The sequence below is a fragment of the Motacilla alba genome, chromosome 20, assembly GCF_015832195.1.
Source record: "Motacilla alba alba isolate MOTALB_02 chromosome 20, Motacilla_alba_V1.0_pri, whole genome shotgun sequence".
NCBI lineage: Eukaryota > Metazoa > Chordata > Aves > Passeriformes > Motacillidae > Motacilla > Motacilla alba.
Window position 1 is genome coordinate 14,801,567 of NC_052035.1, and position 27,644 is coordinate 14,829,210.

At 57.7% G+C, this 27,644-nt stretch overlaps 3 protein-coding genes across 6 annotated transcripts; 1 reads left to right on the forward strand and 2 right to left on the reverse strand.

Moving 5' to 3' along the window:
* Nucleotides 1-5,222: 5,222 nt before the first annotated feature.
* SNAI1 (snail family transcriptional repressor 1) lies at nucleotides 5,223-8,910 on the reverse strand. The gene is made up of 3 exons (XM_038159381.1): nucleotides 8,789-8,910; nucleotides 7,719-8,222; nucleotides 5,223-6,557 (listed from the first exon to the last, which is right to left on the reverse strand). The coding sequence occupies exons 1-3, from the start codon at nucleotides 8,865-8,867 to the stop codon at nucleotides 6,376-6,378; spliced, it is 765 nt and encodes a 254-aa protein (XP_038015309.1). The 5' UTR covers nucleotides 8,868-8,910; the 3' UTR covers nucleotides 5,223-6,375.
* Nucleotides 8,911-12,447: 3,537 nt separating this feature from the next.
* On the reverse strand, nucleotides 12,448-18,005 carry RNF114 (ring finger protein 114). 2 transcript variants are annotated; one of them, XM_038159109.1, is made up of 6 exons: nucleotides 17,844-18,005; nucleotides 16,949-17,099; nucleotides 16,388-16,494; nucleotides 15,781-15,895; nucleotides 14,810-14,917; nucleotides 12,448-14,399 (listed from the first exon to the last, which is right to left on the reverse strand). In XM_038159109.1, the coding sequence occupies exons 1-6, from the start codon at nucleotides 17,960-17,962 to the stop codon at nucleotides 14,334-14,336; spliced, it is 666 nt and encodes a 221-aa protein (XP_038015037.1). In that variant the 5' UTR covers nucleotides 17,963-18,005; the 3' UTR covers nucleotides 12,448-14,333. The 2 variants fall into 2 exon arrangements, with proteins under 2 accessions (XP_038015037.1, XP_038015038.1); XM_038159110.1 differs by lacking the exon at nucleotides 17,844-18,005 and adding an exon at nucleotides 17,534-17,807.
* A 77-nt stretch (nucleotides 18,006-18,082) lies between these two features.
* On the forward strand, nucleotides 18,083-26,199 carry SPATA2 (spermatogenesis associated 2). Of its 3 annotated transcripts, none has more exons than XM_038159105.1 (3): nucleotides 18,083-18,484; nucleotides 20,652-21,089; nucleotides 22,430-23,683. In XM_038159105.1, exons 2-3 carry the CDS (start codon nucleotides 20,772-20,774, stop codon nucleotides 23,681-23,683), a joined length of 1,572 nt encoding a protein of 523 aa, XP_038015033.1. In that variant the 5' UTR covers nucleotides 18,083-18,484; nucleotides 20,652-20,771. The 3 variants fall into 3 exon arrangements, with proteins under 3 accessions (XP_038015033.1, XP_038015034.1, XP_038015035.1); XM_038159106.1 differs by having other exon boundaries at nucleotides 18,480-18,529; XM_038159107.1 differs by lacking the exon at nucleotides 18,083-18,484 and having other exon boundaries at nucleotides 20,772-21,089; nucleotides 22,430-26,199.
* Nucleotides 26,200-27,644: the final 1,445 nt, after the last annotated feature.

A 27,644-nucleotide genomic window follows, 5' to 3' on the forward strand; every position in this document is an offset into this window, starting at 1 on the left:
CACTGCGGGGCACACAGCCTGCGGGGACACAGAGCCTGGGGGGGCACAGAGCCTGCGGGGCACAGAGCACTGCGGGGAGGAAAGAAAGGAGAAATGAAAGGAGCAGCCTTTCCTTCTGGCCCCCATGAACTGAAGCGGGGCTCAGGCTGGGCAGGCAGTGCCCATCCCGTGGCTCGACGCCAAAACTCACTTGTTCCCCCATTAACGGGCTGGTTTCTGAGAAGGGCAGGCGCTCTGGCCTCCCTGCCATCCCCGAGCGGCCAGGGCTGCCTGCTGCCACCTCTGGCTCCGAGAGGCTGCCCTGGCCACTGCAGCAGGGTCACTCCCGCTCTGCCCGGGCAGGGCCGCTCTCCAAAACCACTTTCTGCCTCACCAGGAAAGCGGGAAAAGCGATCAATGGCTCTGGCCCTGGCTTTAGAAAGTGGATTAAGGCCAGTGAATAGGAACTGTCTCTCTAATGAAGTGCTATTACCAGCAGGCTAATTGAGTAATGACATAGTGCAGGCCCCCGAAGCTCTTTGTACCGGCCGTGACTCGGTGCCACGACACGCCGCCGCCTCCTCGCCCGGCCCCGCAGCCCGCAGCACACCGCGGCAGGGGCGGCTCAGCGCGCAGCACCGGCCCCCGAGCAGCCACAGACACAGCGTCGCCAGCGTAACCCTGCGTGGAAAATGCGGGGGTGGAGGGAAACCCGGACTAATTAGCTCGGGAGCCGCCAATCTCCTCCATGTGAAATGTGAGCCTTTTTACTGGGAAAAGTAAAACAGGCCTCACATTGCTTTCAGGGAGCCGGTGAAGTAGAGGGCGATCCACACGTACGTGGATCATGCTAGGTTTGAAATGCTTTCTGATGATTTTCTAGGCAGGTCTCCAGTGAGCTGCTGCACAGCATTGCTGTTGTGGAACAGGCACAGGCTGCTGGTTCCCTCTGGCACCTCTGGGTGTGGAGAGGTCACTGCTGCTGGCCCTTGTGCCCATCCTCAGGTGATGAATTAATCCCACCATCTCCATGGCAGGTGGCCTTTGCTGTGCTGGGACAGCCCTGTGGTGGGGCAGGGACAGCCCTGTGCCCCTGCCCCGCTGCTCTGGGGACAGCCCTGTGCCCCTGCCCTGCTGCTCTGGGGACTCCCCTGTGCCCCTGCCCTGCTGCTCTGGGGACAGCCCCGTGCCCCTGCCCCGCTGCTCTGGGGGCGGCCAGGGGCACGGGCTGGGAGAGGGGATGCCTGGAAAGGTGAGTGCAGACAGTGCAAGAGCACGGTGGTGCTGCCACCTGAACCACCTGCATCCCAGAAGACATCACCTTTGTTTGAGTCCTCCAGCCTCAGGGCCCTCCCAGGGCTGCCCGGCCCTTTCCTTCTGCCTTTGCTGGGCTTTATCTGCACGGGAAGGCTCCCTCCTCCCAGCCCCATGCTCTCAGTTCATCAGCCGATCAAATATTAATTTGAGATTATTATTGCTCATGTCAATAGCCCACAGGCAGGAAAACAATGGCTACACCTGCAGCTTGTTTGTGAGCCTGCTCCTTATGGATAGCTGTTAATGGACGGAGGCTTTGCCTGCCTGTTGACAGGGCCTGCCTGTTGACAGGCTGAGCCCTGCCCCGGCACCTGCTGCCCCTGTCCAGGCAGGGAAAACCTCTCCCCCCTCCCGAGGCCTCCTGCATCCCAGCTATCACGCGTGGGAGACCCGGTTGTCCCTGCTGCTCACCCCAGGAGCTGTCCCGGCTTCTCCGATCGTTCCCTGCCCCAAACCAGGAGCGGCCGCCCTGCCCCTGCCTCCCAGGATGGGCCTTTCCTTCCCTGCCTTCTGCCCCTGGCTCCCAGAACTGTCCTTTCCTTCCCTGCCTTCTGCCCCTGGCTCCCAGAACTGTCCTTTCCTTCCCTGCCTTCTGCCCCTGGCTCCCAGAACTGTCCTTTCCTTCCCTGCCTTCTGCCCCTGGCTCCCAGAACTGTCCTTTCCTTCCCTGCCTTCTGCCCCTGGCTCCCAGAACTGTCCTTTCCCTGCCTTCTGCCCCGCTCCTGTTTGCTCGTTCAGCTTTCTCTCGCTCATGTAAGGGCCAAAAGAAGAATGGGGCTGCTGCCCTTTGGGGGCTGCACACTCAGCTGCTGGGGTGCTCCTGCAGAGGCTGAGGGGGATGCAGGTCACAGAATCCTGAGAACGTTTCTGTCAGAGAGGTGTGCAGTGACACGAGAAGAAAGTGGAAATCTTTTGCTTTCTGCCCCTCTGGAGGTGGGAGGAGGCATTCTGGGCATCCCAGAGCTCCTCTTCACCCTCACAGCACAAGGAGCAGGTGTGCCTCACGCCTGTCCCTGGGGGAGGTGGGGACAGAAAGGGGTGAAAAAGGAGATTTTGGGAGCCGCAGCCCCCAAATGACTGAGGAGGTGAAGCTTGGTCTTTGCAAAGATGGCTGTAATCCTCCTGCTTTCCTTCTCATCGCCTCTGGGATGCTCCAGATGCTTGCAGAGACAGGACAGGATGGTTCGAATGGTGGCATGGAAGCCTTGAAGCCCTTTTCAAGCCGGTATCTCCCCCGGGTCTGCCGCAGGGGGCTCCCGCGGCGGGGTGGGCTTCCCAACACCCCTCATTCCGCCTGGGGTCAGGGAGGGGGGAATGCTCTAGTCCTCTCGGGGAAGGAAAGGCGCTTTGTGGTTTCCCTGGAGCCTTTGAAAGGGCTCCAGGAGCCGCGGGGCCGTGCGTGCTCGTTTCGAGGTCCCGGGGAAATGGAGCAGCGCGGTTCAAACGCTCGGGCCCGGCCGCTCCCGAGCCGCGGGGCCCCGCTACCTGCCGGGCGCCCGATTGAACCCCGCTCGGAGCGCTGACACCGTAATCTGGCACAGATGGTCGCACAAGGTGGCCACCAAATGGTTCCTGCGCTGATCGCCGGCCGCCCCCGCCCCCGCCGAGCGCAGCCCGGCTGCATCGCCGAGCCCCGGGCTGCACGGCCCCTCGGGTCCCGGGGCACCGAACGCACAGGGGGCATCGCCGAGCCCCGGGCTGCACGGCCCTCGGGTCCCGGGGCACCGAACGGACAGGGGGCATTGCCGAGCCCCCGCCACGGCCCCTCGGGTCCCGGGGCACTGAAGGACAGGGGGCATTGCCGAGCCCCCGCCACGGCCCCCAGACTCCTGGAGCAGCGCTGCTGGCCCGGGCGAACGCAGGGGACCGCGGGCAGGGCACTGCTGCCAGGGGAGCTGCTCTGCTCTGCTTTCCTTCAGAAAATGAAATGAAAGAGTTGCCGCTCATGCTCGGGCCCAGCTCCCGGGGGCATTTCTCCATCACAGAGCCCCAAAGCGCTGCAGGGGCAGAGAAAGGCCACATGGCATGGTCCATGAGTGGAGCTGGCTTGAGCTGGGCCCAAGGGTGTCCTGGCCACTGTCCTGGACCCTCTGCTCACCCCAACACCCCTCAGGTAGAGAAAAAGGAACACTTCTGCAGCAGTAAATTGAGCAGCTGGTCAGAAGAGGAGAGATCTGGAGCACATTGATCACCCTGCACGGGACAGCAGCTGCTCCGGAGCTGGGCGGCACCTGGGGAGGGCGAGGCACTGCCCAAGGGTGGGACATCACCTGAGAGCCGTGTCCCCGGGGCTCACGGGGCTGGGTAGGGCAAGAAGCACATGCAGCAGCAGCCCGAGTGCCAGTGGGCTGTGCTTTTGTGATTCAGAACAGGCAGCACTTCTTTTTCCCAGTGTTTTAAGGCTGCATTTGTGTTTGAATGCCAGCGGGATTTGTCAGTCGAGCCTAGGCTGCTCTCCACGCGGTTTAGACCTTCCCTCTGAAAGCCTGGCGTCGCAGCCCGGCGCTGGACAAAGCCAGGAGCACAGCTGAGAGCAGCAGAGCTCGCTGAGGAGGAGGTTTCTCACAGCCCTCACCCAGCGTTAGCTGAAGTGCAGTGAGAGGGAGCTGGCAGGGGTCTCCGGTGGGTCGGGTGCGGGATGGAGCAGGAGCCCGAAGTACCCGGGAAGGGGTCGGGGTCCCCGTGTGGTGACAGCCTGGCACACGGGGGCGGGGACAGGGCCCTGCTGCTGCTGTCAGAGCTGCAAAGCCAGCCCGGCCGGGGCTGCTGCTCCCAGCGCACCCACTCCTCGACCCTCCTTTCCAGCTCCTGCAGGTGGTCCCTTCCCAAACTTGGTCTCTTTTTTCCTTCTTCTTTTTTTTTTTTTAACTGTTTAGCTGCTTTTGCGGCTCCAGGATTTTATGGATGGAAAGCTGAAAGTAATTAGTGCCCCTCCCCCGCTTCCTGTTGGGAAAAGGAAGAAAAGCACACACAAGAGCAAACCCAAAACTTCCTGCCCTGCTTAATAATCGAGTAATGAGTCCAACTCGGCTGGGAAAGTCAGTTTATACCGGGTGAGCTCTTAATTAAAGAAGGGCCGAGCAGCAGCTCCGCTGGCTTTTCCAGCCACACACATCTTCCTGCTCCGAGCAGCCCGGGAGGGGCGCGGGCAGGGGATGGATGAGAGCCGGAGGACGCGTGTCCCTTCGCGTGTCCCTGCATTCCCGGGCTGGAAGCAGGGTCCGGGAGGTGGCACTGGGGAAACGCGGGCAGGCAGAACCGCAGGGGCAGGGGGGCAGGCAGGAGGCCGGGCTGCGCTCTCCGGAGCCCCCCAAGCTTGGGGGAGGCTGGGAAGGGGCAGGGCAGGTGGTTTGGGGCGCTGGGAGTTTCATCGCGGGAATCCTGGAGGCAGCCTGGCCCTCGGCGCCCCCCAGGCGGGGGACAGCCCCTCCCGTGCCGGGGCTCTGCGGTGACAATGGCCTGCGTCGGTGACAATGGGATGTGGCAGCGCTGCTGCCGCACCACCCACATCGGGTCACCCCCCCGGGGCTGGAGGCGGCCCTGGGCCCTGTCGAGAGCCAGGGGCAGTTCCGCCAGCCCTAGGGGACAGTCCCCGCGCCGCGGCAGCGACCGGCTCCCCAGGGCGTGCTCGGGGACACGGGCCAGCCCGGGGGGACAGCAGCGCCCACCCGAGCAGGCTGCGAGGGACGCGGCAAGCTCCTGTGCTTTCCGTAGGAGCCTGGAGACCCCTGCACCCCCAGCCCGCCCCAGGGCGCAGCTGCCCCGCAGGAACTGACTTTTCCTCTCCGCACGTTCCCTCCGGCAAATGCCACTTCCTCGTCACCTGCAGCCAGAGGCCAAGCGCAGTGGGTGGGAGGAGAGCCCAGCCCCGCACAGCGCTCCCCCCTTACAGCTGCCTTTTCAGCCCGAGCACCCACGACAGCCTATTATAAATTAACGGTTTTATTGAATATCAATAAATTGTATATCATTATATAAAAAGTTTCATCAGTACAAAATCGTGGCACAAAAATATAAATACCAGTGTACCTTTGAAATGTAAACATCCTCTTTGTAATGATTCCATGAAAACAATGTCCAAAGAAAGATGCATTCAGGAGGCACCTGTCAATAGCCATAAATAGGGCTTTTGGCACACACCTGTCGATGGACGGCCTTGGGACAGGCCACCATTGTATCAGCTGACAAGTGCCTGCTATTAGTCACAGTTCTCTTGAAAAGCAGTTGTTAAGAGTCATATTAACAGGTGCTTGAGTGCATAGCTGCTCTGTAAACAGGGCCGGGGTTTGAAATGGCTACCCCTGCCTTTCATGGACACTGTTAATCTCGCAGGCATTGCAAATTGTCATTGTGCTGGGGAGAAGCAGCTGCTTCACAACTACTGGGATACTGTATTATTGCATAGTTACACCTTCTACAGGCGGGTTATATACACTCGGGGCACGGGGGGGGGAGTGTCTTGTCCTTCATTAAAAAAAATACTGGTTCTTAAAAGTTACCAAGTGGTTATGGTGTTAAAAAAAAAAAAAAGCAACCAAAAAAATCCAACCCCCAACCCCCCAGGCTACATGGTCGCAGTGTTCAATAGCGGTGCGGGTGAGGGCGCAGGTCCAGCCCTGCAAGGTGCCGAGTGCCTCCGGCCAGGGGGGCACCTGCCGAGGGGACCCTGACCCCCGAGGCTCACCCTCTGGGGAGGGGACCGTGACCCCCGAGGCTCACCCACCGGGCTGGAGCGCAGGCCGGCACCCCCAGGCACCAGGATGGCAGAAGTGGTCACAGCACCAAGCCCGAGCTCGGGGAGCGTTTGGAACACGCTCAGGCACACCGTGGGGTTCGCGGGATGTCTGCACAGGGCCAGGAATTAGACTCGATGATCCTGACGGGTCCCTTCCAGCCCAGCATCCTTCGTGATCCTCGCATTGCATGCAGGCACCGAGTGAGGAGTGTGAGGGTCCCAAGGGCCACAGGAGCAGCGTCCAGCCCGGCGCACGCTGCAGCGGCCGTGGAGGAAACTGTCTCCTACAGAAACTAGGTGTAAAATGGGTGTTTGTGAGCAGAGAGGCCTGGGGAGCCGAGTCCTCAGCGAGAGCCGGAGCAGCCCGTCTCCTCGTGCTTGTGGAGCAGCGACATGCGGGAGAAAGTCCGGGAGCAGGTTTTGCACTGGTACTTCTTTACATCTGAATGGGTCTGCAGGTGGGCGCGGAGATTAGAGCGGTCAGCAAAGGCCCGGTTGCAGTGTGTACAGGAAAAGGGCTTTTCACCTATGGGACAAAGAGAAACGCTCCCAATTAACCAGTGCATCAACACATGGGGAATATCAAAGAAGGAGCCATTCATTAGCCAAAGTTTGTGCGGGGCACAGTGAAAAGAAGTGCTGGCTGTTATTGTTCGGGGAGAGCCGGGTATGTACAGCATTGCTCGGGGGAGAACTGCCAGCCTGGGAATTGTACGCTCCTGAAAAACCTCTCCTATGAACCACGGAAAACGAATGCTGGAAACATCTGCAAGCAGCACGGCAGTCGCACAGACCAAGACATGATCCTGGTGTGCTGCGCGGAGCCAGGCGAGGAGCTCGCAGCGCGGCAGGAAAGCCGAGCGCTGTGTGTTAATTATATCATAGCAGGCAGCGGCTGCGAGGCGCCAGCCCGGGGTGAGTGCAGCTATTTCCTCTGCGAGCCCTGCGCTCCCCCTTCTCCTGCCCGGCTCGCATTGAAAAGCCCGGCCCGGGCGAATTCCTCCCAGAAAGACTCTTTTGGAGGAAACAAATGTGTATGCTCAATTTGGAAAGCACAATTAAGTCTACCCGGCTTCCTTCAGCCATCATCTTTAGCGCGTTAAGAGGGTGTGAAATCAGTGCCAAGTCACAATTACACCGTCCCACGGCCCCACAAAGGATGCTCGGGAGATGCTTTGTCGGGGCGGCCGCGGCAGCGGGGTGGGCTGCAGCTGCGCGCCCGGTCCCGCGCCAACAGGTGCCTCCAGCACCTGCCCGGGGCCGAGCCGGGCCGAGCCGAGCCGAGCCGAGCCGAGCCGAGCCCATCCCGGCAGCGGCCGTGCCTGGAGCGGGGCTCGGCGCTGAGGTTCTGCCCCGGCTGGAGGCCTGGCTGCGGGCACGGAGCGATGCTCCGGGCAGGGCAGTGCGCGGGAGGGGGCTCCGGCGGTCTCCCAGCCCCTCTTTATGGCCGTGTTGGTGCAGCCTGGGCCGCCGCTGGCGGGCCGGCTCCGTCAGGCCCTGGGCCTTGACCCCGCGCTCCGTTCCAGCCAGGAGGATATTTAAAGGACATTTTAGAGAGATGTGCCAAGGGGGTCTGGGAAGCCCTTATCTGCCCAGATAACACCCGGCCCGCCGATTCGCCGGGGCAGCGGAGCAGGGAAGCGGGAGGTGATAAGGGAGGGAAGGAGAGGGACAGGGGGGACGTTACCAGTGTGCGTGCGGATGTGGCCCTGCAGCAGCCAGGGCCGGGAGAAGGCCTTCCCGCACATCTTGCAGACGCAGGGCAGCGTGTGGCTCCGGATGTGCATCTTGAGAGCCCCCAGGCTCACGTACTCCTTCTCACAGTACTTGCAGCTGAAGGATTTCCTGGCCTGGGCGTCGCAGTGCAATTGCTTGTGCTTGGAGAGCCCGGCGAAGGTGGAGTACGCCTTGGCGCACTGGGCGCAGCGGAAGCGCTCGGCGGCGGCGGGGGCCGAGGCCGGGCTGGGGGGCCCCGAGCTCTTGCCTTCATCCTCCTCGCTGGAGAGCGCCGTCAGGTCCAGGGCGGGGGCCGCGCCGCCCGCGGCCTCGCTGCCCGGGCCGCCCGGGAACAGGCTGGACAGCAGCCCCGCGTCCCACACCAGCGGAGGGTAGTAGGCTCCGGGGCCGAGCACCTCGGGCGGGGGGATGACGGGCAGCGGGCACGTCTCGTACAGCAGCGGGGCGGCCAGCACTGCGGGAGGCAGCGGCGGTCAGCGGGGCCCGCGGAGCGCCCGGAACGGGGGCGGCGGGGCCCGGCCCACCCCCGCGGGCTCGGTGGGACCCCATCCCAGGGCAGCCCTCGGGAGCCCCGCGCCGCCACCCCTGCAGGAGCAAAGGGACCCCAGCCCCCCCACGGGAGCCCAGAGCCGCAGCCCGCCCCGGGGCAAAGGTGACCGGCCTCCCGGCACAGGGACCCCGCGCCCCTGCCCGCCTTCCCGCGAGGGACGGGGTGAAGAGAACCCCATGCTCCCGCCCGCTACCGGCACGGGGAGCTCCCCACGCACCCGCGTACACCCCATGAGGGAGCCACCGGCGCCACCGACATCCCGGGGGTACCAGGGAGCGGCTCAGCATCCCGGGACGCGGGATCGCGCGCCACGAGACGCACAAAATTGAAACGAACAAACAAACCCGCAACCCTGGAAAAGCCGGTCGGTCCCTGCCCGCTCCTGCGTAGATCCGCAGGGAGATCCCGCACCGGAGCCCCCGCCCCGCCCGCGGAGCGCCCCCCGTGCACGGCCCGTCCCGTCCACGCACCGGCCTGGCTCTCCAGCTCGCTGTAGTTGGGCTTCTTGCTGGCCGAGAAGTGCTTCTTCACCAGGAACGAGCGCGGCATCTTGCAGCCCCGGTGCCGCCGCCGCCGCGGGCCCGCGCTGCTGCCGCCGCCGCTGATAAGCGCGCGGGGCCGGGGGCGCGGCGCGGGGCGGGCGCGGGGCCGCAGCCAATGGCCGGGGGGACGGGGCGGGCACGGGCAGGTGCCGGCCCCGGCGGCGGAGCCGCGCCGAGCCGTGCCGTGCCGAGCCGAGCCGAGGGGACGGAGCCCGGGGGCCGCGCTGCCCGCCCGGTGCCGGAGCGCGAACCGCCGCTGATGCTGCAGCCGCCGCTCCTGGCTTCTCTCCCGGGCGTTCCCCCGGACCGGAGGCTGGACTGACCCACAGCCCGTGCCCCAGGCGGGCAGAGCGGCCGTGCGGCTGCGGGAAGGCGCTGTGCCTGGCGGTGATCCCCGCGCCCTGCTGTCTGTCCTTCCCCTTCCCCACGGCTGTGGGACGCGGTGCAGGGTGGGACCGGCCCCTGCCGTGCCCCGCTGGGACACAGCCCTGCGGTGAAGCACGCTGCGCAGGTTAACACTCCTCTGGGAAGAGGCAGCGACTTTTGGAGCAGCGGGATGGATCCGGCACAGCCCTGGGCGACTCCGTCCCGCTGCCAGGGGTCAGGAGCACCTGCCCAGACACATTTTCTTTTCTGCTGGGAAGGTTTTGGGCAGCGCAGCCGTTCCCCCAGCAAGCTCTCTGTTCTCTTCCCTGCTGCCTTCCCCTGACTCTTCCACGGGCAGGGCGGGTCACACAGCCCCACACAGCTGGGGCACAGCTCCTGCGGCTCCCGCTGCCCAGGGGCCGTGTGCCACGGCAAGGAGCCCAGGCAGGGCCAGCGGCGAGCAGAGACAGCGCAGCCTGCGCTGCCAGCCCCTGCCGGGCCCGGGCTGACGCGGGGCTTTCCCCGCTGGAAGGGCTCGGGGCACGGCTCCAGCCACCTGCTGCAGAGCCGCGCTCCGCTCCGGGCCAGGGCAGCTGCTGGCGGCTGCCGCAGGAGGAGCAGGTCCTGCTGGGAATGCTCCCCCGGCCCTGCCGCTCGGAAACGGGCCATGTGCTGGGCCACTCGTGACTCAGGCGTCACACATCGCACACGGCTGCGCCAGCCCCTGCTGACCGCATCTTACTGTTTAGCCGCAGCCGCACGAAATGCAGAAGTGGGAGCGCAGCTTTCCACTGGCACGGCTGCAGCGCAGCAGGGACTGAGCTCACTGCCAGCCTGTCCTCAGGGCAGGAGCAGCTTGGGAAGCCTGTCCTGCCAGCCACGCACATCCTGCCCAGACCAGAGGCATTTGCAAACTGTTCCCCTGCAGCCATGTGCTCTGTGCTGGATCATCCCTCCTTTGCTCCGAATGGCCCGTGGCTTTCAGCAGGTGTTTATCTGCAAAACTCACCCCGGATCAGCCTGAAGCTCAGGGGGAAAAGTGCCCCCGAAGGCCTTGGGGGGTACAAATCACAAAGGCCAGGGGCTCCGGCTCTCCGGGGGTGCGGAGGTGCCTCCCCCGGCCCGGCCGCTGCCCCCCCGCGCTCCCCCACCTGCCGCGGATGTGGTGACAGCGGGGACACTCGCACCAGGAACACAGAGACGTGGTTTTGTGTCCTTTCTGAAATGGTAATAATCAGATCTGTGCTAACCACTGCGTGTGGAAACTGTGCTAGGGGAAAAAAAACGAGATCAAGGGAGAAAGCGACCTGACCTACCTGTGCCTGCGAGCCAGCACGACAGGGGACCGTGCTGCCCTCACCATCAGCTGAGCCCCAAGGTGCTCAGAGCAGACCTGCCACCAGCGCCAGTCCCAGATGTACAAGGACTGGCCCAAGGAGCTCACAAATACGCTTCAACTACCTCTAGAGCAACAAGTCTGCTGAAAACTCTTCTTTTTACTTCCCTGGCCCCACGTCTCCATGAAGCATCTCGAGTATCTGGCTGCAGAGCAGAGCTCCTCCCGCCAAGGGAGGCTGTGGTGGGAAAAAGCGGAGCTCCGGCCGTGGGACGGGGTGTGAACCCTCACGGCAGGGCTGGAGAAGCTCCCTGGAGCCCTCGGCGGAGGGGGAGCCGAGCCCCGCGGCCGAGAACTGTGCCGGGAGGAGCGAGCCCGCTCTCTCCGAGATGCAAGACCTCCCTCTGCCGTCAGCGGCCCCGAGCAGCCGCCGCCGCTCTCCGGGCTCATCCCGGCCGAGGGACCCTCACTCTGCACGGGGCTCATCCCGGCCGAGGGACCCTCACTCTGCACGGGGCTCATCCCGGCCGAGGGACCCTCACTCTGCACGGGGCTCATCCCGGCCGAGGGACCCTCACTCTCTGCACGGGGCTCATTCCGGGTGAGGGACCCTCACTCTCTGCACGGGGCTCATCCCGGGTGAGGGACCCTCACTCTGCACGGGGCTCATCCCGGCCGAGGGACCCTCACTCTGCACGGGGCTCATCCCGGCCGAGGGACCCTCACTCTGCACGGGGTTCATCCCGGGTGAGGGACCCTCACTCTCTGCACGGGCCACTCAGGCAGCTCCCAGAAGCTCCGCGGATTTTTTTTTTTTTTTAAAACCCCAGCATGTGTAAAGAATAAATGTGAGAAGAACTGGAAGAGAGATCTAAGCCAGTAGCAAAGACACCAATTTTTCACTGAGTGCTGAGTATTTCCTGGAGCTTTGGGGAAGGAGTAAGGAAGGAAAAGCAAGTTTTCATAGTGGTTTCAACAGTCCTCATTTGTAGCACCCAGAGGATGATTTGCCCATGAAATTGAATGAAGCACAGAGCAATGCAACTGTAACACCAAGCCGTGCGTCAGAAAAACAAGCGAAAACCCACCCCCAAACCAGGCAAATGCTCCACTGTCATTTTTAGTTTATTTAAACCAAAGAAAAGCTTTAGGACTGCAAACACAGGCCTCATTTGCTTTTCCATGACTTAACACAGCCTTGGTTGGTTCATCCTTTGTGAGGTGGGCTCTCCAGCGAGAGTCCAGTACCGCTGGGCAAAGGCTTGAAGGGAATTCGCTGCTCTCTTCTCAGCCAGGGGACAGGAGAGCTGAATCCAGCACTTACGCTTTGGCAAGGTCTCATCCCCAGCCCGAGGAGGCCCCGGGGATTTCCCGCCGCAATTCCACACGGAGCCACGCCTGTGCATCAGGAAATTAATGCTGACAAGAATTCATCAGAACCACTAAGGCCGGTCGTTGTCTGGTCGTAATAGCTCTGATAATTCATTTATAACAAATAACGAAGTCATTCGATGGGGCAGCTCGGCTGCCGGCCCGGCTCCTCCCATCGTGTCTCTGTGCTAATTGCGCTCCTCGGGCTGGCTCCTGGTGCCAGACACGGGAATTTCACAGCTCCGGGCTGGCCCGGTGGCGTTATCCGCACACTGCGGGGCAGGATCGGCTGCGAGAGGCGCTGCCCCTTCCCGGGACACTCGCTGCTCCGGGAGCCGCAGCTGCTGGCTCTGCCCTGAGGCACCGCCCGGAGAGGAGCAGGGGCCGTGCACAGCACACCGGAGCCTCTCCAGTGCCCTCAAACCCATCAGGGAGCCTCAGTCGGGTGTGCCCGGAGCACACTCTGGGTGCTCAGAGGAAACACAGGAAGGAATGACAGGAGCCGACACAAAGGTAGGATTTTATAAATTAAATGACCTTTATTTGTAACTTGTCTTCAAAAGTCAAAAACATGGCAGATTGCTTGGAAGCTTCTAATTGCTCCTTACACGTTCTATCAGAGCTGCATGGAAGTGCACTTAGAACAGAAGCAGGAATCTGCATTCCTGGCAAGGGGCATCACCAAACTGCACCGTGACCAGAGCCCAGAGACGCCGTCCAGGCCCCCGGAGCCCGTCACCTCTCTGCAGGCCAAGCGCTCCAACAAGCACCCCCAAACACAGCACTGTCCCCACGGAACCAGGGGCTCCAGGGGTCCCACGTCCCCAGCCCCACAGCCCTGCTCCCAGGCCCCCGCAGGGGCTCAGGGTGGGAGCGTGACAGCTCCACCGGGGGAAGAAACGCAAACGCCACGGCAGCAGAGAGCCGGAGCTCGGGCTGCACGCTGAGGCTTCAGCTGGAGGGCGTTTCATTATCTTCAGGGTAAGGCTGCGCTGCAGAGCACCATGGGAGGAGCTTACTGCTCAATCAATTAATTAGTACTCAATTAGCACTCAGGGCTGGGGTGGTGCAGGCTCCAATTCCAGCGCTTGCACTGGACATCTCGACACTGACTGACAGGCTCTGGTCAGGCGCCTTAGATCTCAGCAGCTCCACCGTGAACTTCATCAAAGCATCGCACTAAAGTTAAGGAATCTCCATGGTAGAAGTGTAGGCTTGAACACAGAGTATCCACTGAGCAGGGGCTGAACTTTGGGCTTTCAGGGCTCTGTTTCACTTTTCCTTGAAAGCTACACCTGGCTCTACACACACTGCCAGATGGCAAACAATGCAAGTACAGCTTCAGCCACTCCAGGGACATTTAAATGAAGAACAGGAACCCAAAATACCTGATAAAACCTGTGATGCAGAAAGGAAGTGCTATGCCAGAGCTATGAATACTCCTAAGTTTTCCCACCAGCTTGCCGTGCGAGATGGAAAACCCAAGAACATATATGAAAATTTTAGTTTAAATAGAAAGCCGAGGTATTGAGAAAAACCTTCTGAATTCCCCTATCAGCATAAGGCTTAAAATTACTAGGAAACCAGTTTCAAACCCACCAATTTAATCACAAAGCCAGCAATTTTGATTAATATTTGCTAAAATAGTTTAAAAATTATGCATTTTAACTAAGACCGACGCTAAAGATCATTTTCCAGGCTAGAAATTATAGTAAGAGTATGGAGGAAAGTAATCATCATGCATAGAACAGAAGTATTTTGAACTAGTTTTCACACAGTGCAGAGATTTCCTAGAAAAGTTAGCAGTTTGAACACTCATACTGAGGATATGTTTTCCATACAGTTGGGAGGCTGCCTGTAAGGATTGGAACACTGGGAGACATTATGGAATCACAGGTATCAGAGGTCGCTCAAATGAGAGCTGGTCTGACAGCTACAGTTAGCACCTGAAGTCTCACTAAAGGGGAGCAGAGCCACCAGTGCACCTCACGTACAAACACTTGAGATATGTAAAGGAGATTGGGAAGAGGTTTATTATCTAGTTCAGGCCATTCCATTTGGAATGTTTTTGATTTTAGACAGTCAAATAAACACAACGTTCAAAGAAACCTATAGGCATAGGCAAAGGAAAAAGCCTTGGTTCTCCCGTGTTGATCTACAATGGAGCTGAGTCTAAGCAAGTATAAAAATGGGGCTGACAGGGCTGAATGTCAGAGACCATGATACCAAAAGACTGAGTGGCACAGAAATATCAAACCAGGATTTAAATCTGAGATAGGATTAAAGTCTTCTGCTCTTCTGGATGCCTGAGTTAATCTCGGGATGCGCAGGGAGAAGTGCAAGGATGCTGGGCATTTCCCCCTCGTGGAAGCTTGGGTTGCAGTAAATGCTCTGGCTGCATCACTTGTCCCGCAGGGAGCGCATCAAAACCTGCGCCATCATGTCATCCTCATCAGCATCGTAATCCTGCAACAGAGCAGAAACACTCCCTGCAGCAGCCACGCAGCCAGTGCTGCAGCCACGCTGTCCCTGCTGCAGCCACGCTGTCAGTGCTGCAGCCACGCTGTCAGTGCAGCAGCCACGCTGTCCCTGCAGCAGCCACGCTGTCCCTGCTGCAGCCACGCTGTCCCTGCAGCAGCCACGCTGTCCCTGCTGCAGCCACGCTCTCCCTGCTGCAGCCATGCTGTCCCTGCAGCAGCCACGCAGCCAGTGCTGCAGCCACGCTGTCAGTGCAGCAGCCACGCTGTCCCTGCAGCAGCCACGCTGCCAGTGCCCATGGCAGCAGCAGGGCTGCAGGTCCCCAAGTCCCTGGGCTGCCAGGACACGCTGGGAATGCACAGCAGGGCCCAGGGAGCTGCAGGGGAGCGAGCACCTACCACAAAGGTGTCGTAGGAGAAGCGGTGGCGTCTCTGCAGGTGCTCCATGAAGTTAGCACTCCTGTAGTTGGGGTCCCCCCACGGCATTGAGGCACAAATTGGGCACACCTTCAAGGAAAAAGAGCCAGTTAGGGCCAATGCTTCAGTGCTTCAATGCTGACAGCAGAAGGGCAGGGACAGCCTGGCAGTGGAGCTGGGGGCTTGTGCTGGCACTGTTCTGTGTGCAAAGTGATGGCAGTAACACTTGCTGGGACATTGAATGCAGAAGCCTCAGATAACCCTGAATAATTTTAACTCATATCTTAGATCCCTGAAACGGAATGGCTTACTCTTCTCCCACGTTCTGAAAATCAGAACTCATTAAAGCCTCTTGCTTTAGCAGATTTCAGCCTTATTTCACAGGGGCAGGAAAGTTTCCTTGGTCTGCTCTGCAAAGGTCACTTCTCTCCAAGAGAAAAAAGGAATTCTATTTTCCCGAATAATCTGGAATTCCAAAAAACTTCCCAGAAAAATGGAAGTTACCAATTCAGTTCCATGTTTTGCAATTCCTCTTACATAAGAGGAAGTATCACAGAGAGGTTACTAGAATCACACACTATTCTTTGCAGGCGTTTCCCCCAACAATTTACAGTATCTTCTTGCTGAAAACAAGGGGGAAACAAGGAGAAAATTAAATGTCTGACATTTTTTTTAAATTGTATTTTCTTGCTTTGCTGTGCCTAATTAACTTCGAATGCGTGCCATTTTTCAAGGATGAAAAGAGGATGTGGCCCAGCTGCAGGGGGTGTGGGACCAGAGGGCCACGGAAAGGTGACAGCAGAGCCCCACAGGCTCAGAGGCATGACCAGCACAGCCACGCTGGCTGAGCAGCAGAAACGACGCCTGCTGAACTCAAAAGTCTCTAACTCATTGTTTCAAAGGGCTTCCAGACCAGACTTCACTGCAACTCCTGCCCCAAGACTTTCCATTACCACTTGTTTTGCATCCATGCTGTGCAAAGCTTTGCAGTGCTCAACCAGCCCCTCCTGGTCAAAGTTCTTCTCGCTGCAGTACGGGCAGGGGAAGGTGAAGCGGTTCGGGAAGCTCCTGGGGGGGAGAAGAGGTTTGTCCTTTACAAACACAGATTATTCCAGGCAATAATTCACGTATGCAGCTAAGGCAAGCTAATTTCAACAATCAGCCTGTAAACTCCCAACAGTATTTTAGGGAGCTCAGTATTTAGACTGAATTAGTTTTTCTGCAAATGTTCCAAGTGCCAGTTATCAGCTTTTTCTCAAACGCCGGGGCACCACCCACTAGCCACACACAGGAATGCACTGCCAGCAACTCCCACCTCCCTCCCTTGTGGGTGAGTGCAATCAGGAGACCAAGGGATTTGAAAAAGCAGCTGCATCTACACAGACACGTCCCAGCAGAAGCAGCAGAGTTTACCTGGGCACAGCCACAGGCAGGATCCAGGCTCAGTTTCCAACTACACAAAAACCAGCACCCAAACTGAGCAAAGTGGTAAAATCTGCTTTTACTTCACAGTTCTTTCTCGTGCTGGAGAAGGCCAGGATTTCAGAGCAGAGGTGTTACCTGGTGCTGTGCAGGGGCTCCTTAGTCACGGCTTTCACGCCCTCCATGATGTAATTCTGGTACTTGGAGCAGGAGGCTGCGTGGCTGCGCATCTTGGACAGGTACATCTGTGCAGGCAACAACAGCGGGCAGGTGAGCTCCAACCCGCTGCACCTCCTGCCACACGTTAAAACAACAGCACAACAGTGACCCCAGCAGCTTTCAGCACAGGGGCTACAGCAGGAACTCCAAATACTTCAGCAGGCCAAGCAGAAAGCCTTTGAGATGACAGCTCAGCTAAGCTGACTGCTGTCTGTGCTACCACACAGCCCTGCGCACAGCAGCAACACCTCACTGCAACTTTAAAATCAGGATCTTTCACTTGAAATGCATTTCTGGAAGAGGTAACAACAAAAAACTGTGCAAAGAATGTCAACATCTGGCCGCTGCCTACATCAAACACCTTTAGCACATATCTGAACAAACACTTAGACCTGATGTTGCAGAAAGCTGAGGAGGAAGCAGTCTACTTTCCCCTAGGCAGACACATCTCATGTACTGAATTTCCAAACACTTCCATACTTTTTTATTGCAGCCGTTGCAAGTGGTTTCTGTCGTTTCAATTTGCTTTTCCAAGTCCAGAGCCCTGCTCCCGGGTGACAGGGTGCTGCGGCACACCCCGCAGACTGGCTTCTTGGGCTTCAGGCACTCCTGCAGGCACGGCGTGCAGAAGCTGGGAGAGAGAAGGAGGAGGTGGTGAGACAGCCTCTGGGCACCCGCAGTGCCCGCTGCCCTGGCACAGCCTCTGCCCAAGGGAGTGACAGAGCCTCGAGACTCCCTAAAGAAGGGTACGAGGGAGCTGCTGGCACCGGGGCATGGAGGATCCCAGGCTGTCACACGCAGAACTGTTTGCTGTTGGACAGTGCTCTGTGCCCTCGGCTTCTGGACAGAACCATGGAACGGTTTGGGATGCAAGAGCCCTTAAAGCCCACGCAGTGCCACCCCTGCCATGGCAGGCACACATTCCACTGCCCCAGGCTGCTCCAGCCCCAGTGTCCAGCCTGGCCTGGGGCACTGCCAGGGATGCAGGGGCACCACAGCTGCTCTGGGCACCCAGTGCCAGGCCTGCCCACCCTGCCAGGGAGCAATTTCATCCCAACACCCAACCTGAGCCTGCCCTCTGACGGTGCGCAGCCGCTGCCCCTTGTCCAGCCAGGCCATGCCCGCATTCCTCAGGGAGACGGGAAGCGAAAGTGGAAGCACACCGGCTTCCTTTCCCCGCTTCGCTTTCGCTTTCTCCCGTCAAGGCCGCTCGGGCCCTGCCCGGCCCGGCCGAGCCCAGCGCCGCTGCCGGAGCGCACAGCAGCGCGCGGAGCCGCTGCCCTCAGCCCCGCGGGGCCCGAGCCGCGGCTCCCCCGAGGCCCCGCAGCCCCCGCGGCCCCGTCCCCCGCGCCCCGGCCCGGCGGCGGGCGCTCACACGTGTCCGCAGGGGACGCGCACGGGGCCGTCGAACACCTCGAGGCACACGGGGCAGGTGAGGCGGGACAGCGGGTCCGGGCGCCGCTCCGCGCCCCGCGACGGCCCGCCCGCCGCCATCTTCCGCCGCGCCGCCAGGGGGCGGCCTGCGCACGCGCGGCCCCGCCCGGCCCCGCCCCGCGCCGCGCGCGGGGGGCGTCACCGAGCGGCGCGGGCGCGGCCCGGGCTGTGGGCGGCACCGCCATCCCCGGGCAGCCGCCGGCGAGCGGGGCCCCGCGCGGTGCCAGCGCCGCTCCGGGCACGGCGGGGCCCAACGGGCGGTGGTGTCACGGTCCCGCAGCCGTTCCACGGCCGCTTCTCTCCCGGCAGCCCCGGAGAGCGGCCCCGGGGCACCGCCCCGCGCCTCGCGCCCCGCCCCATGACGTCACGCGCGGAAGTTCTCCCGCCCCGCCGTTCACCTCCGGGTCGCCGCTGCCGCCGCCGCGGCCCTGCCCGAGCCCTGAGGGCGGGCGCGCTCGGTCCGCGGCACCGGCCGGGCCTCCGCGGCTCTGCCGGGGCGGCGCGTCCGCACGCGGGGGTACCAGCCCGGGCGCCGGGCGCTTCCGGCGGAGCGGCGGCGGGTCCCGGCGGCGGCGCGGAGCGGTGAGGGACGGGACAGGCCGCGGAGCGGGGGCTTGGCCCCGGCGGGTGGGCGGGCGGGCGGCGCGGGGGCGGCCGGCGCCGGCGGGAGCTCCCGGTGCCGCTGCCGCCGCGGAGGCCCAGGCGGTGCCCGGGGCTCCCCGGCCCGGCTGTGCAACAAGTGTCCCGGGCACGGAGCGGCGCCGGTCCTGCGGGGCTCCGCGGCCGCCCGCGCTCGGCCGCCGCTGTTCGCAGCCGCCGTGTCCGGGGGCGGTTCGGCGGTTCGCGGCCCCGGGGGGGGGTGCACGGACGGGGGCGCAGGGCCGGGGAAGGGAGCGCTCGCCCTGTGTCGCCCCGCTGCCGTCCGGGGTTCGCGCACCCCGCGGGCCTGCGTGCCCACAGCAGCGGGCTGCCCGGGTGGGCCTGGCCCCGGACACGGTTAGGAGCGCTCTCGTGTCTCGGCAGCCGGCACTGCTCTCACATCTCCGGGAAGCGCCGGCCTTTGGCGTGAACACCTTGCGGCAAAGCAGCCTCGTTCCTCTGTGCCTTCTGTCACTCGGGAGCTGCTGAAGCCTATATTTATCCGTGCCTGCTCGCATCGTGAGCTCTCCGGAGCCCGTAACCATGGATGTTGCTGCTGGGTGGGCTGCCGGCCCGGGGAGGCCGGGCTGCCCGCGGCTCTGTGCTGCAGCAGCCCTGGCCGGGCTGCCAGGCTGTGCCCTGGCACAGTGTGCCGTGCCCTGGCTCGGGGGGCAGGCACGGGGCACGGTCAGGGCTGGCAGGGGCTCTGGGAGCCTCAGGGAGGGCTCTCCCATCACCTGGGGCTCGCTGACCCCGCCGTGTCTCAGGTGTGGCCTCGGTGAGGGCTCTCCTGTCACCTGGGCGCTTTGTGTGGTGGCTGTTGGCAGTGGGTGGCAGAGCTGTGGTGCTGAATGCCAGCGCAGGATCGCTCCGTGTCCTGGGGGTGTTCTGCTGCCGTGCCAGACAAAGATCTCTCTCTGCAGTTCTCGTGTGCAGCTCTTCTTGCCAAGGAACAGGCTCTGCTGTCTTTGTCCACAGGCTTCATCCTGCTCAACTTGCGGAGGAACGTGGGGAGGGAAGGGAAGGGACTGCTCCTGGCCCTTCTGCTCAGATGTTAATTTAGCACTCCACATTTCCTGTGATTCACAGCCTGTCTCTTGACAGGAGCGCGTGTGCCTCGGAGGAGAAGCAGAGCTGCTGCTTAACTTTCCCCACACGAGGCTGGCACTGAGCACAGCCTTTCATCGAGGGATGCTAACTGCCAGGCTGTTGATTTGGTTGTTTGTTTGTTTCCCTGGCCTCTTGGTCAGGTTGGTATTTTGTGTTTTGGCTCCTTTCCTTCGGCTGGGAAGTTTTCCTTCAACACGAGTGTTGATCGGTGTTCTAGCAGCTGCAGCTAATGCTGGTGAAGAGTCTTTTCTGAAATGCTGTTTGAGGCTGACTGCATCTGAAACCGTGCACTGAATCCTCCCAGCCCCTCTCCGCTCAGGCCAAGAGCTGGTTTGTCTTTTTGTGTAGTAAACAAAGCCTGTGGTCTGCTTTGTGATCGCAGGTTCCTGAGGCGTTGCAGGTGGAGGCTGTTGGCCTGGGACTCACCTTGGTTCTGGTGGAGCAGCATTTGGGAGATTCTTTTGTCAGTGTATCCACAGAAGCAGCTATCCCTGCAAGCAGAAGCACAGGGATGGTTTTGCTCCGTTCCCAAAAGGCAGCTGCAGGTGGCAGGTGTAGCTTTCCTGCCGCAGGGATCCCAGTGGTGTCTGCAGCTTCCAGCTGGAGCTGGGGCTGTGCTTGCAGCCGTCGGGAGTGGGTCCTGTGGAGGTGCTGCAGAGCTGCCCCGGCTGCACTGGGCTCCCGGCAGGAGCAATGTCAGTGAAAACGTGAGAAATCAAAAGGCAGAGGCCATAAACCTGCTCAGCCTTGGGGCAGTCCTGGGCCACAAGAGGCGAGGGGGAAGCAGATGCTTTCACAAAATGAGCACATTGGGCAGGGACCCGGAAAACGAGTGGGGAGTGGCGTTGGAAAGCAGGACAGTGGCATCTCTGTGGCTCCCGTGCCTTTTCAGCGTCCTGCAGAGGCTCTGGGGGAGCTGCAGCTCTGGGACCGTGGCAGAGCCCCGGGGCAGGGCGTGTCTGGGGCGTGTGCACCTGGCGTGACTTGTGTTTGTTTTCAGTTTCTGTTCCAGGACATTGCCAGTGCTGAAGATTCCTAAGGCCAGATACCCAGCCCACTGCCAAATCACCATGAAAGAGAGGAGGTAGCTGCCCCCAGCACGAGGGAAAATCTGATTTCAATGGATACAAAATACAAAGACGATTTGTTTAGGAAGTATGTACAGTTCCACGAGTGCAAGCTGAATGCCTCTGACAACAAGCAGCGTCCTATTAACGATGAGTACTTGCGAGTGGCAGCAGCAGCCTTACTCTGCCTTCCCAAAATTGATCCCTTTTATAGATTCCGGTTGATAAAATTTTATGAGATGGCTGAAAACTCGCTGAGATCTGTGAAATCCTCAAGTTTACATTGTCTCCATAATGCATTCAACATGCTTGAGACAGTTGGGATTAATCTCTTTCTGTACCCCTGGAAAAAGGAGTTCAAAAACATTAAGGTAAGATTTTTTAATGTAGCCATAGTGAGAACATGATTTATTTATCTTTCTGTGAATGCATTTAATTTCCTTCCTTTAGAGGCTTCTCTTTCTTCCATTATAGCATTATATATATATATTTATATTTATATCTATTACAGTAGGTAAACAGAAGCCATAGGAAAGGTCCTGTGTAAAATAAGTGAGGTTTGTGCTGATGAGAGTATCCCCAGAGCAGAAGTACGAGCACTTTCTGCAATTAGAGTGTGTATGAAGTAGGAGAGGAGCTTGTTTAAGGTTGTTGTCAGCCTCCCCTGCTGCACTGTTTTATTTCTGCTTGGAGAGGCTCTCACAATGGTGAGTGGCCAAGCTGGCTTTAAGCTGACTGGGTTTGATTTGTCCTGCCACAGCTGTTACTGGACACAAGTATTAAACCCAGGGCGTGTGCTCGAGTGGGTGCTTTGCTGAGGTTCCCACAAGTTGTGTGATCATGGTGAAGGAGCTTCTGCAAAGGCGTTGTTTTCAGAGTATCTTTGATCTGCTTGTCAGTGCTCAGTTCCTGATGTTCTGATTTTAAGCTGCTTTCAAGTGTACCTACCCAGGCGGGTTCCCGAGGGGAAGGTGGGCTCTCTCTGCTGGTGCTGGGTGCTGCAGTCCCACTGGCAGCTCTCTGCAGTCCAGTTTTGTGTTCTTTTTCCTGTGTGGGCAGACTGCTCCTGCCTGCACTCAGAACAGGCTGGGCTGGGCTAAGCACATCCCTCAGGTGTGCCAGGTGCCGAGGGGATTTCAGCTTGCTGAAACTCATGTCTCTGCTTTTGGGGCTCTTTTAGTGGAAGTTTTTGAATTAAATTGAATAAAACTAACATTTGAAACTGCATAGTAACAGTAGACAAAGAAGGGTGTCCCTCAAGCATATTTAAAGCTGCATTGGACTTTGGGACTCCTGCAGTGATTCTGAGTTCCTGTTAGCTCCAGCTTGCCCCTGCGTAGGGCAGTTCCCAAATCCTGGCCTTTCTGCCTTTCGTGGCAGACTTTCTGTAAATTCAAACACGTCCGGTATGCACGAAAGTTAATGTCAGTGCAGAGCAGAGCGATTTAAATCACCAGGGAGGACATTATGCTAATCGGGATTTTAAATTGAATGAAAACTCTCCTGCTTTGAATTTCCCTCATGTGGAATTTCCATCTGCTGAGCGGGAGGGATGCAGAAATGGAGCTCATCTTGCCGAGGCGGTTGCACGTGTTCAGAGCGGTTATTGTTGTATTTAATTACATGCTCTCTGTCACCGAATTATCTGAACATCTCGTCCAGCGCTGAACTTGTAACCTAGTTTTCCTTTTGTTCCCCCCGGGCCCCTCAGACCTACACTGGAGCCTTTGTTTACCACGTGAAGTCTGCTCTGACGGAAGAGGACGTGCGGCAGATCCTGAGCTACATGGGCTACGTCCAGGAGCCGGGAGCCGCGTTCGCGCTCAAGGAGCAGGTGGACGCCATTCAGGTGAAGATGATTTCATTTGAGCTCTTCCTGGCCAAAGTGGAGTGCGAGCAGCTCCTGGAGATCCACCTGCAGGTGAAGGATAAGGGCTACTCGGAGGTGGACGTGGTGAAGGAGCGCAGGGGCAGCGGCGAGGACGTGCGGGGCTGCGCGGAGGCCATGCGGCGGCGCCTGGAGGGCCGCGAGAGCCTCAACGCCTCCATGGCGCGCATGGTGCTGCAGAAATCCGCCAGCGAGCGCGCCTCCAAGGACTACTACAAGCCCAAGGTCAGCAAGCCTTCCAAGTCAGTGGATGCCTACGACAGCTACTGGGAGAGCAAGAAGCCTCCCCTGATGAGCTCGCTGAGCCTCAGGAAGGAGCCCATTCTGGTGGACGCGGAAGACGACATTAAAGATGAAATCATCCGTCCGTCGCCCTCCCTGCTGACCATGTCCGGCTCCCCACACGGCTGTTCAGATGAATACTTGCCAACTTCCTCTCATCACAATGGCATGCTAAGAACAAATGTCCCTTACAGCTCCTATTTTTCTGCTCAAGAGGACTTGGATTTGTATACTGACCCCGATTCTAGAAGCGTGTTAAATTTTAAAAGACAAGACGCTATTAAGCCCGACGTATGGCTGTTAAAAAGCGATGCCAACCCCGTTTACCACAAACGCCCCCACCTAGCCAAAGAGACAGCTTCCTCCAAGTGCCAGAACTGTGGCATACCCTGTGGCGCTTCTGTCTGCCAGAAGTGTGACAGCCTGTTCGGCTCCAGGCAGGAGTACCCGGCGGTGAAACAGAGCTCCTACTCCATCAAAGCCCTCCCCGGCGACAGCCTGTCTCCTGCCTCGGCTCTGAGGGAGAAATCTCAGTACCCATCACAGACTCAGAGCCAAGACAGGGCTGCCCCGTTCGGCTCCAAGGCCAAGCCTTCGGGCACCTCGCGCTGCGGCTTCTGCAACCGCGCGGGAGCCGCCAACACGTGCACCTTCTGCTCCAAGGTCTCGTGTGACTCCTGCCTCAGCGCCTACTACTACGACCCGTGCTGCAGGAAGAGCGAGCTGCACAGGTTCCTGCCCAACAACCAGCTCAACTACAAGTCATCCCAGCTGTCCCACGTGGTTTACAGATAGATGGATGAGGCTGTCTGGGAAGGGAAGGGAAGGGGGAGAGGAAAGGGCTATCCTAACTAACGTTCACGCTGACCTCTTGCCAAAATCACACGTCCACATATTTGGAACCATGGTTCAGTGATCAGGTGCCAGTTCTTGATTTTTGTGGCTTCACAGATGCTGCAGATCCATTAGATTTCATGCTGCTATAATTTAGGTAACTCCTAAATGAGCATTGCTTTTTAACTTACAACATGGGGGAGAAGAGCACATTTTTCCTTAAAACTTGGCAGCTGTTGTATTTTTAAAACGTGACATCGTACCTTCCTATTATATCATATCTTGCCCAAATAAAACCAGGCAGTATTTGAAAATAAAATCAGAGAATTAAGATTCTCATTTTCTATGAGTGATGAAACCACTGCCAGTTTTTGATAAAGTATGACTTCAAAATGTGCAGGAAATATGAGAATGGCTTGTTTTGCCAACAAGGACTATATTTTGATGTGTGTCTGCATTTCTTGATCTCCAAAATGCAAACACCGTAACCTCTCTTCCTTTTGTCGTCGTTTCCTCCTTCTCCCCTTCTCTCCTGGTTGTTTATCTCCAGCTTATATAACCTGAATCTGGACAAGGTGTGCTTTATTTTCCGGTGTTGCCAATATCATCCTTCTGGGTTTCACTGTGTGGTATTTTAGAGCGGTGATCCTGTGTCTGTGTCACTCAGGTGAGGCCTGGAGTGTTGTCCTCTCAGATGAGTGTCCATTTTCTTTCTGTTGCACATGGTTTAAGTACTGTTCTTTGTACTGTAAATAGGTGATTTGGAAACAGTTTATTTTTAATAAATATTTAATATGTTGAGTTCTTAAAAGTGGTAGAATCATTATAACTATGAAGTCTCTCTGGGTTATTTGTTCAGGTGACTTTTTGTTTTTCCTTGTACTGTATTTCAGAGCTTATTATAGCCACTGTGGCAGAATGATGTTCTTGGCTCTGATCAGTTCTGGGGTTTTAATCTGACATTTTTTTCCCTCTGATAAGGCTGGCACTCATCTGAGTGGGGTCTTGGCTGAGAATTGCAGGATTTTGCTCTCAGTGCACGCTTTTTCTTTGTGGTTATGGAAACCGTGAGTATCAATGTTCTGCTCGCTCCCAAATCCACTGCCAGGCTGTCTGTAGAGTAGTCCAGCGAGTAAAGCACTGGCCTGGTTAAAGATCAGAGCTCGTTTGTGGCTCCTGCTCAAGTGGACCCATCAGTTATGGGTGTGACTCAGACCTTTGTCTCTTGCTGTAGCACTTGGGAACTGGCTGAGAGCCAGCACTCCCCTGTGTTGGGCTCTGTACAGTCTGACCCCCCAAACTCCACCTGGTTATGAATAGACTTTAGTTTTATATTAAAAGAAAACCCCTAAGGATCCTAACCCCCTTATTCCAACTATAGCTAGTTAGCACAAAGTATCAGACAACCTAATCTGATGTGCAGAATTAAATGTGTTTAAAATACCTGTGAAGAACTCTAGCTGAGATGTAAACTGTAGTCCACTTTGCACTGAAATGATTCACTTTGGGGTTTTTAATCGCTCTTAGAGTCTAGGCTTCTCAGCTTCAGTGTCCATCACTCCCTGTGTGACAGGAGCATGCATGAATGATCGTTTGTCTTACATTTTTTGGGGTGGGGGGGCTTCAGGTAGGTAGCGGGGAAAATTACATAGGCTAGTGTTGTAAAATAGCTAAAATAATTTTAGCCATAACTGGGTGTCAGAAGCATCGTGGAAATAAGATGAAACCTGGGTCTTACAGAGGGCTGAGAACAAAAAGTTACTGTCCAGTTTGCACTAAGAATCAGAGTGAGCAGAGCGTGCTTAACAATCAGGGAAATTCTGAATCAAGGCACTGCAGCTGAGCATAATGTCAAGGGCAAGAACTGCCTTGCTGACCCTGAAGGTTGGGGTGAATATTGTTTAAGTGAATGATTTTAAGGTTTTCAATCTTGTATGTTTTTTATAAATATATATATATATAAATATGACACAAATGTAGATACATGATGTATATAGTGAAGAATTTAAAAACAATTTTACTATTAAAATGCAGTCTAAGGGTGGTTTTAATTTTGGTGGTTATCTGGGTTTTGTTCACCTTCTGCAGCTTCATGCCTGTTTGGCTGCTCTACAGTGTATCTTGTAGTTCACCAGATCAATTTCCATATGGCTCCTCACACTACAGTGAACAACTACAACTGTGATGCCACGTAATTTTTATGGTGAGCAGGGCAGGGGCTACACCTGCTCTGAAAAAGAGAAGTCTCTGTATATATGTCATGGAATCCTGTAGTAGAAGCCCGTGTTGAATTGAAGTGATACCATGCTCTATTTTTGTGTATCTTACTGTATGAGGTTGCCGTGATTGATACAGTAAAATATATGCGAATTTAAAATTGCAGGTGGTTTGCATCTGATTTGTTTAAATTAATTTATGTTTTGAAGGAGTTTAAAAATAAAGAGGCCTTTAAGAAAAGGCTTCACTCTTTTCTTAAAGTGGCGTGTGCATGTGGCTGTCTGTTCCCAGCGCGTGCATGCCGTGCGCGCCGCTCGCAGGCTGGTCCTGCAGAGTGCCGGGACGAATCCCCTGGGTCTGCAGCCCGAGCAGCGTGCCTCGGTGCTCCCGAGCATGAGAGCCGCTCTGGCAGCAGGCTGCAGCAGGCTCAGCTGGGGTGCCAGCAGGTTCTGGGATCCATCCACGGCTCCCAGCCTTGGCTCTCCGTGGCGCTTGCCTGTCGAGCTTCCCGAGCGAAGCTGCGTCTCCCGGAAGATGTGTGATGCTGCTGAGGTACATTTTGGCACTTGAATTAGGCCTTCTGGCTCCTTTGGATCCTGCTAGCTCTGCAGCAGGATAACTCCTCAAGTTCCAAACTAGATCGTTCTTTCTGTTTGTTCCTTGTGTTAAAAAGCATGTCAGGTGAATGCTAAGTGCCCGTTCTACAAGTGTTCCATGGTCTGCTCTGGTTGCTGAAGTACTGGGAGGGTTATAAAAATCAGACTCCAGGTGATTAAAATGTTCTTGCAGGAAATCTTGCCTCACACCGTGATGCTTCTTGAGCTGACGTTTTTCTGGTGCATATGAAACAAGCCTGTAAGCTGTCTTGCTGCCTGGCATCTCTGATTACAGACCTCTAAGCTTGTTTGCTGCTTTGGCTTTCAACAGAAGCTTAAAGGTTCCATACACGGTGAAGTGGTTTAGCCTTGATGTGAACTGACAGCTCCTTAAAGTTATTTTCTGGAAGATGACTGTAGGTTACGAGCATTTAGTGCACGTTGCTAACTATGCTGTGGAATGGTTTCAGGGGAAGAGATTCACCTTTCCAGTGCTTGTGTAGAAACAGGAGCTAATCTGAGCGTGGTAATAATTGACACACTGCCAGAGCGACTGGGAGAAGAGCAGGTGACTCTTGATGTACCTGGTTTGGCTCTGAAATCAGAGTGAATTAGCCCTTCCAGCAGGATCATTACCATGGTATCTCAGCAGCAGCTGGGTTGGGCTGCGAATGTCCCTGTTGTTTCTGAAGGGTGTTCTGTGATTCCTTCTGAAAATCGTGGCGTGTGGCTGTGTTTGTCCAAGACTGTAAGTACTTTTCTTTTTTACAGTTGATCATACTCCCCTGGGAAAGGTTTTCTGTAACTGGTCTTGCCAGTCTGGAAATGTAGGGCAGGGGATCAGTAAGTGAGCCGGTTTGTGGTTTTGTGCTCCTGCGCCCCGCTGTGGAAAACCAGCGTGGGAATGAAGAGGATGCAGCACATCTTAGAGTGCAGGATGAAGGCCAGGGGTTAAAGCCCCGATGCTGCAGCAGCTCTTTGCCTCCCAAGCGCTGCAGGCAGGCACGGAGCCGAGGCTGCTCCGTGGAGCAGAGGGTAGGAGCGCCAGGGAGCAGCTGCTGCGCAGCTCTCGTGGTGTGTGTGCCTGCCTCGGGGCTGCTCCCGGGCAC

Coding starts and splice junctions, on each gene's coding strand:
- SPATA2 (XM_038159105.1), top strand. CDS start 20,772: ATGGATACAAAATACAAAGACGATTTGTTTAGGAAGTATGTACAGTTC. Junction 21,090..22,429: donor AGGAGTTCAAAAACATTAAG/GTAAGATTTTTT, acceptor CGGGCCCCTCAG/ACCTACACTGGAGCCTTTGT.
- SNAI1 (XM_038159381.1), bottom strand. CDS start 8,867: ATGCCGCGCTCGTTCCTGGTGAAGAAGCACTTCTCGGCCAGCAAGAAG. Junction 8,223..8,788: donor CGAGCTGGAGAGCCAGGCCG/GTGCGTGGACGG, acceptor TGCCTCCCGCAG/TGCTGGCCGCCCCGCTGCTG. Junction 6,558..7,718: donor CCACATCCGCACGCACACTG/GTAACGTCCCCC, acceptor TTTGTCCCATAG/GTGAAAAGCCCTTTTCCTGT.
- RNF114 (XM_038159109.1), bottom strand. CDS start 17,962: ATGGCGGCGGGCGGGCCGTCGCGGGGCGCGGAGCGGCGCCCGGACCCG. Junction 17,100..17,843: donor CGCGTCCCCTGCGGACACGT/GTGAGCGCCCGC, acceptor TCTCTCTCCCAG/CTTCTGCACGCCGTGCCTGC. Junction 15,896..16,387: donor GAGCCCCTGCACAGCACCAG/GTAACACCTCTG, acceptor TCTCCCCCCCAG/GAGCTTCCCGAACCGCTTCA.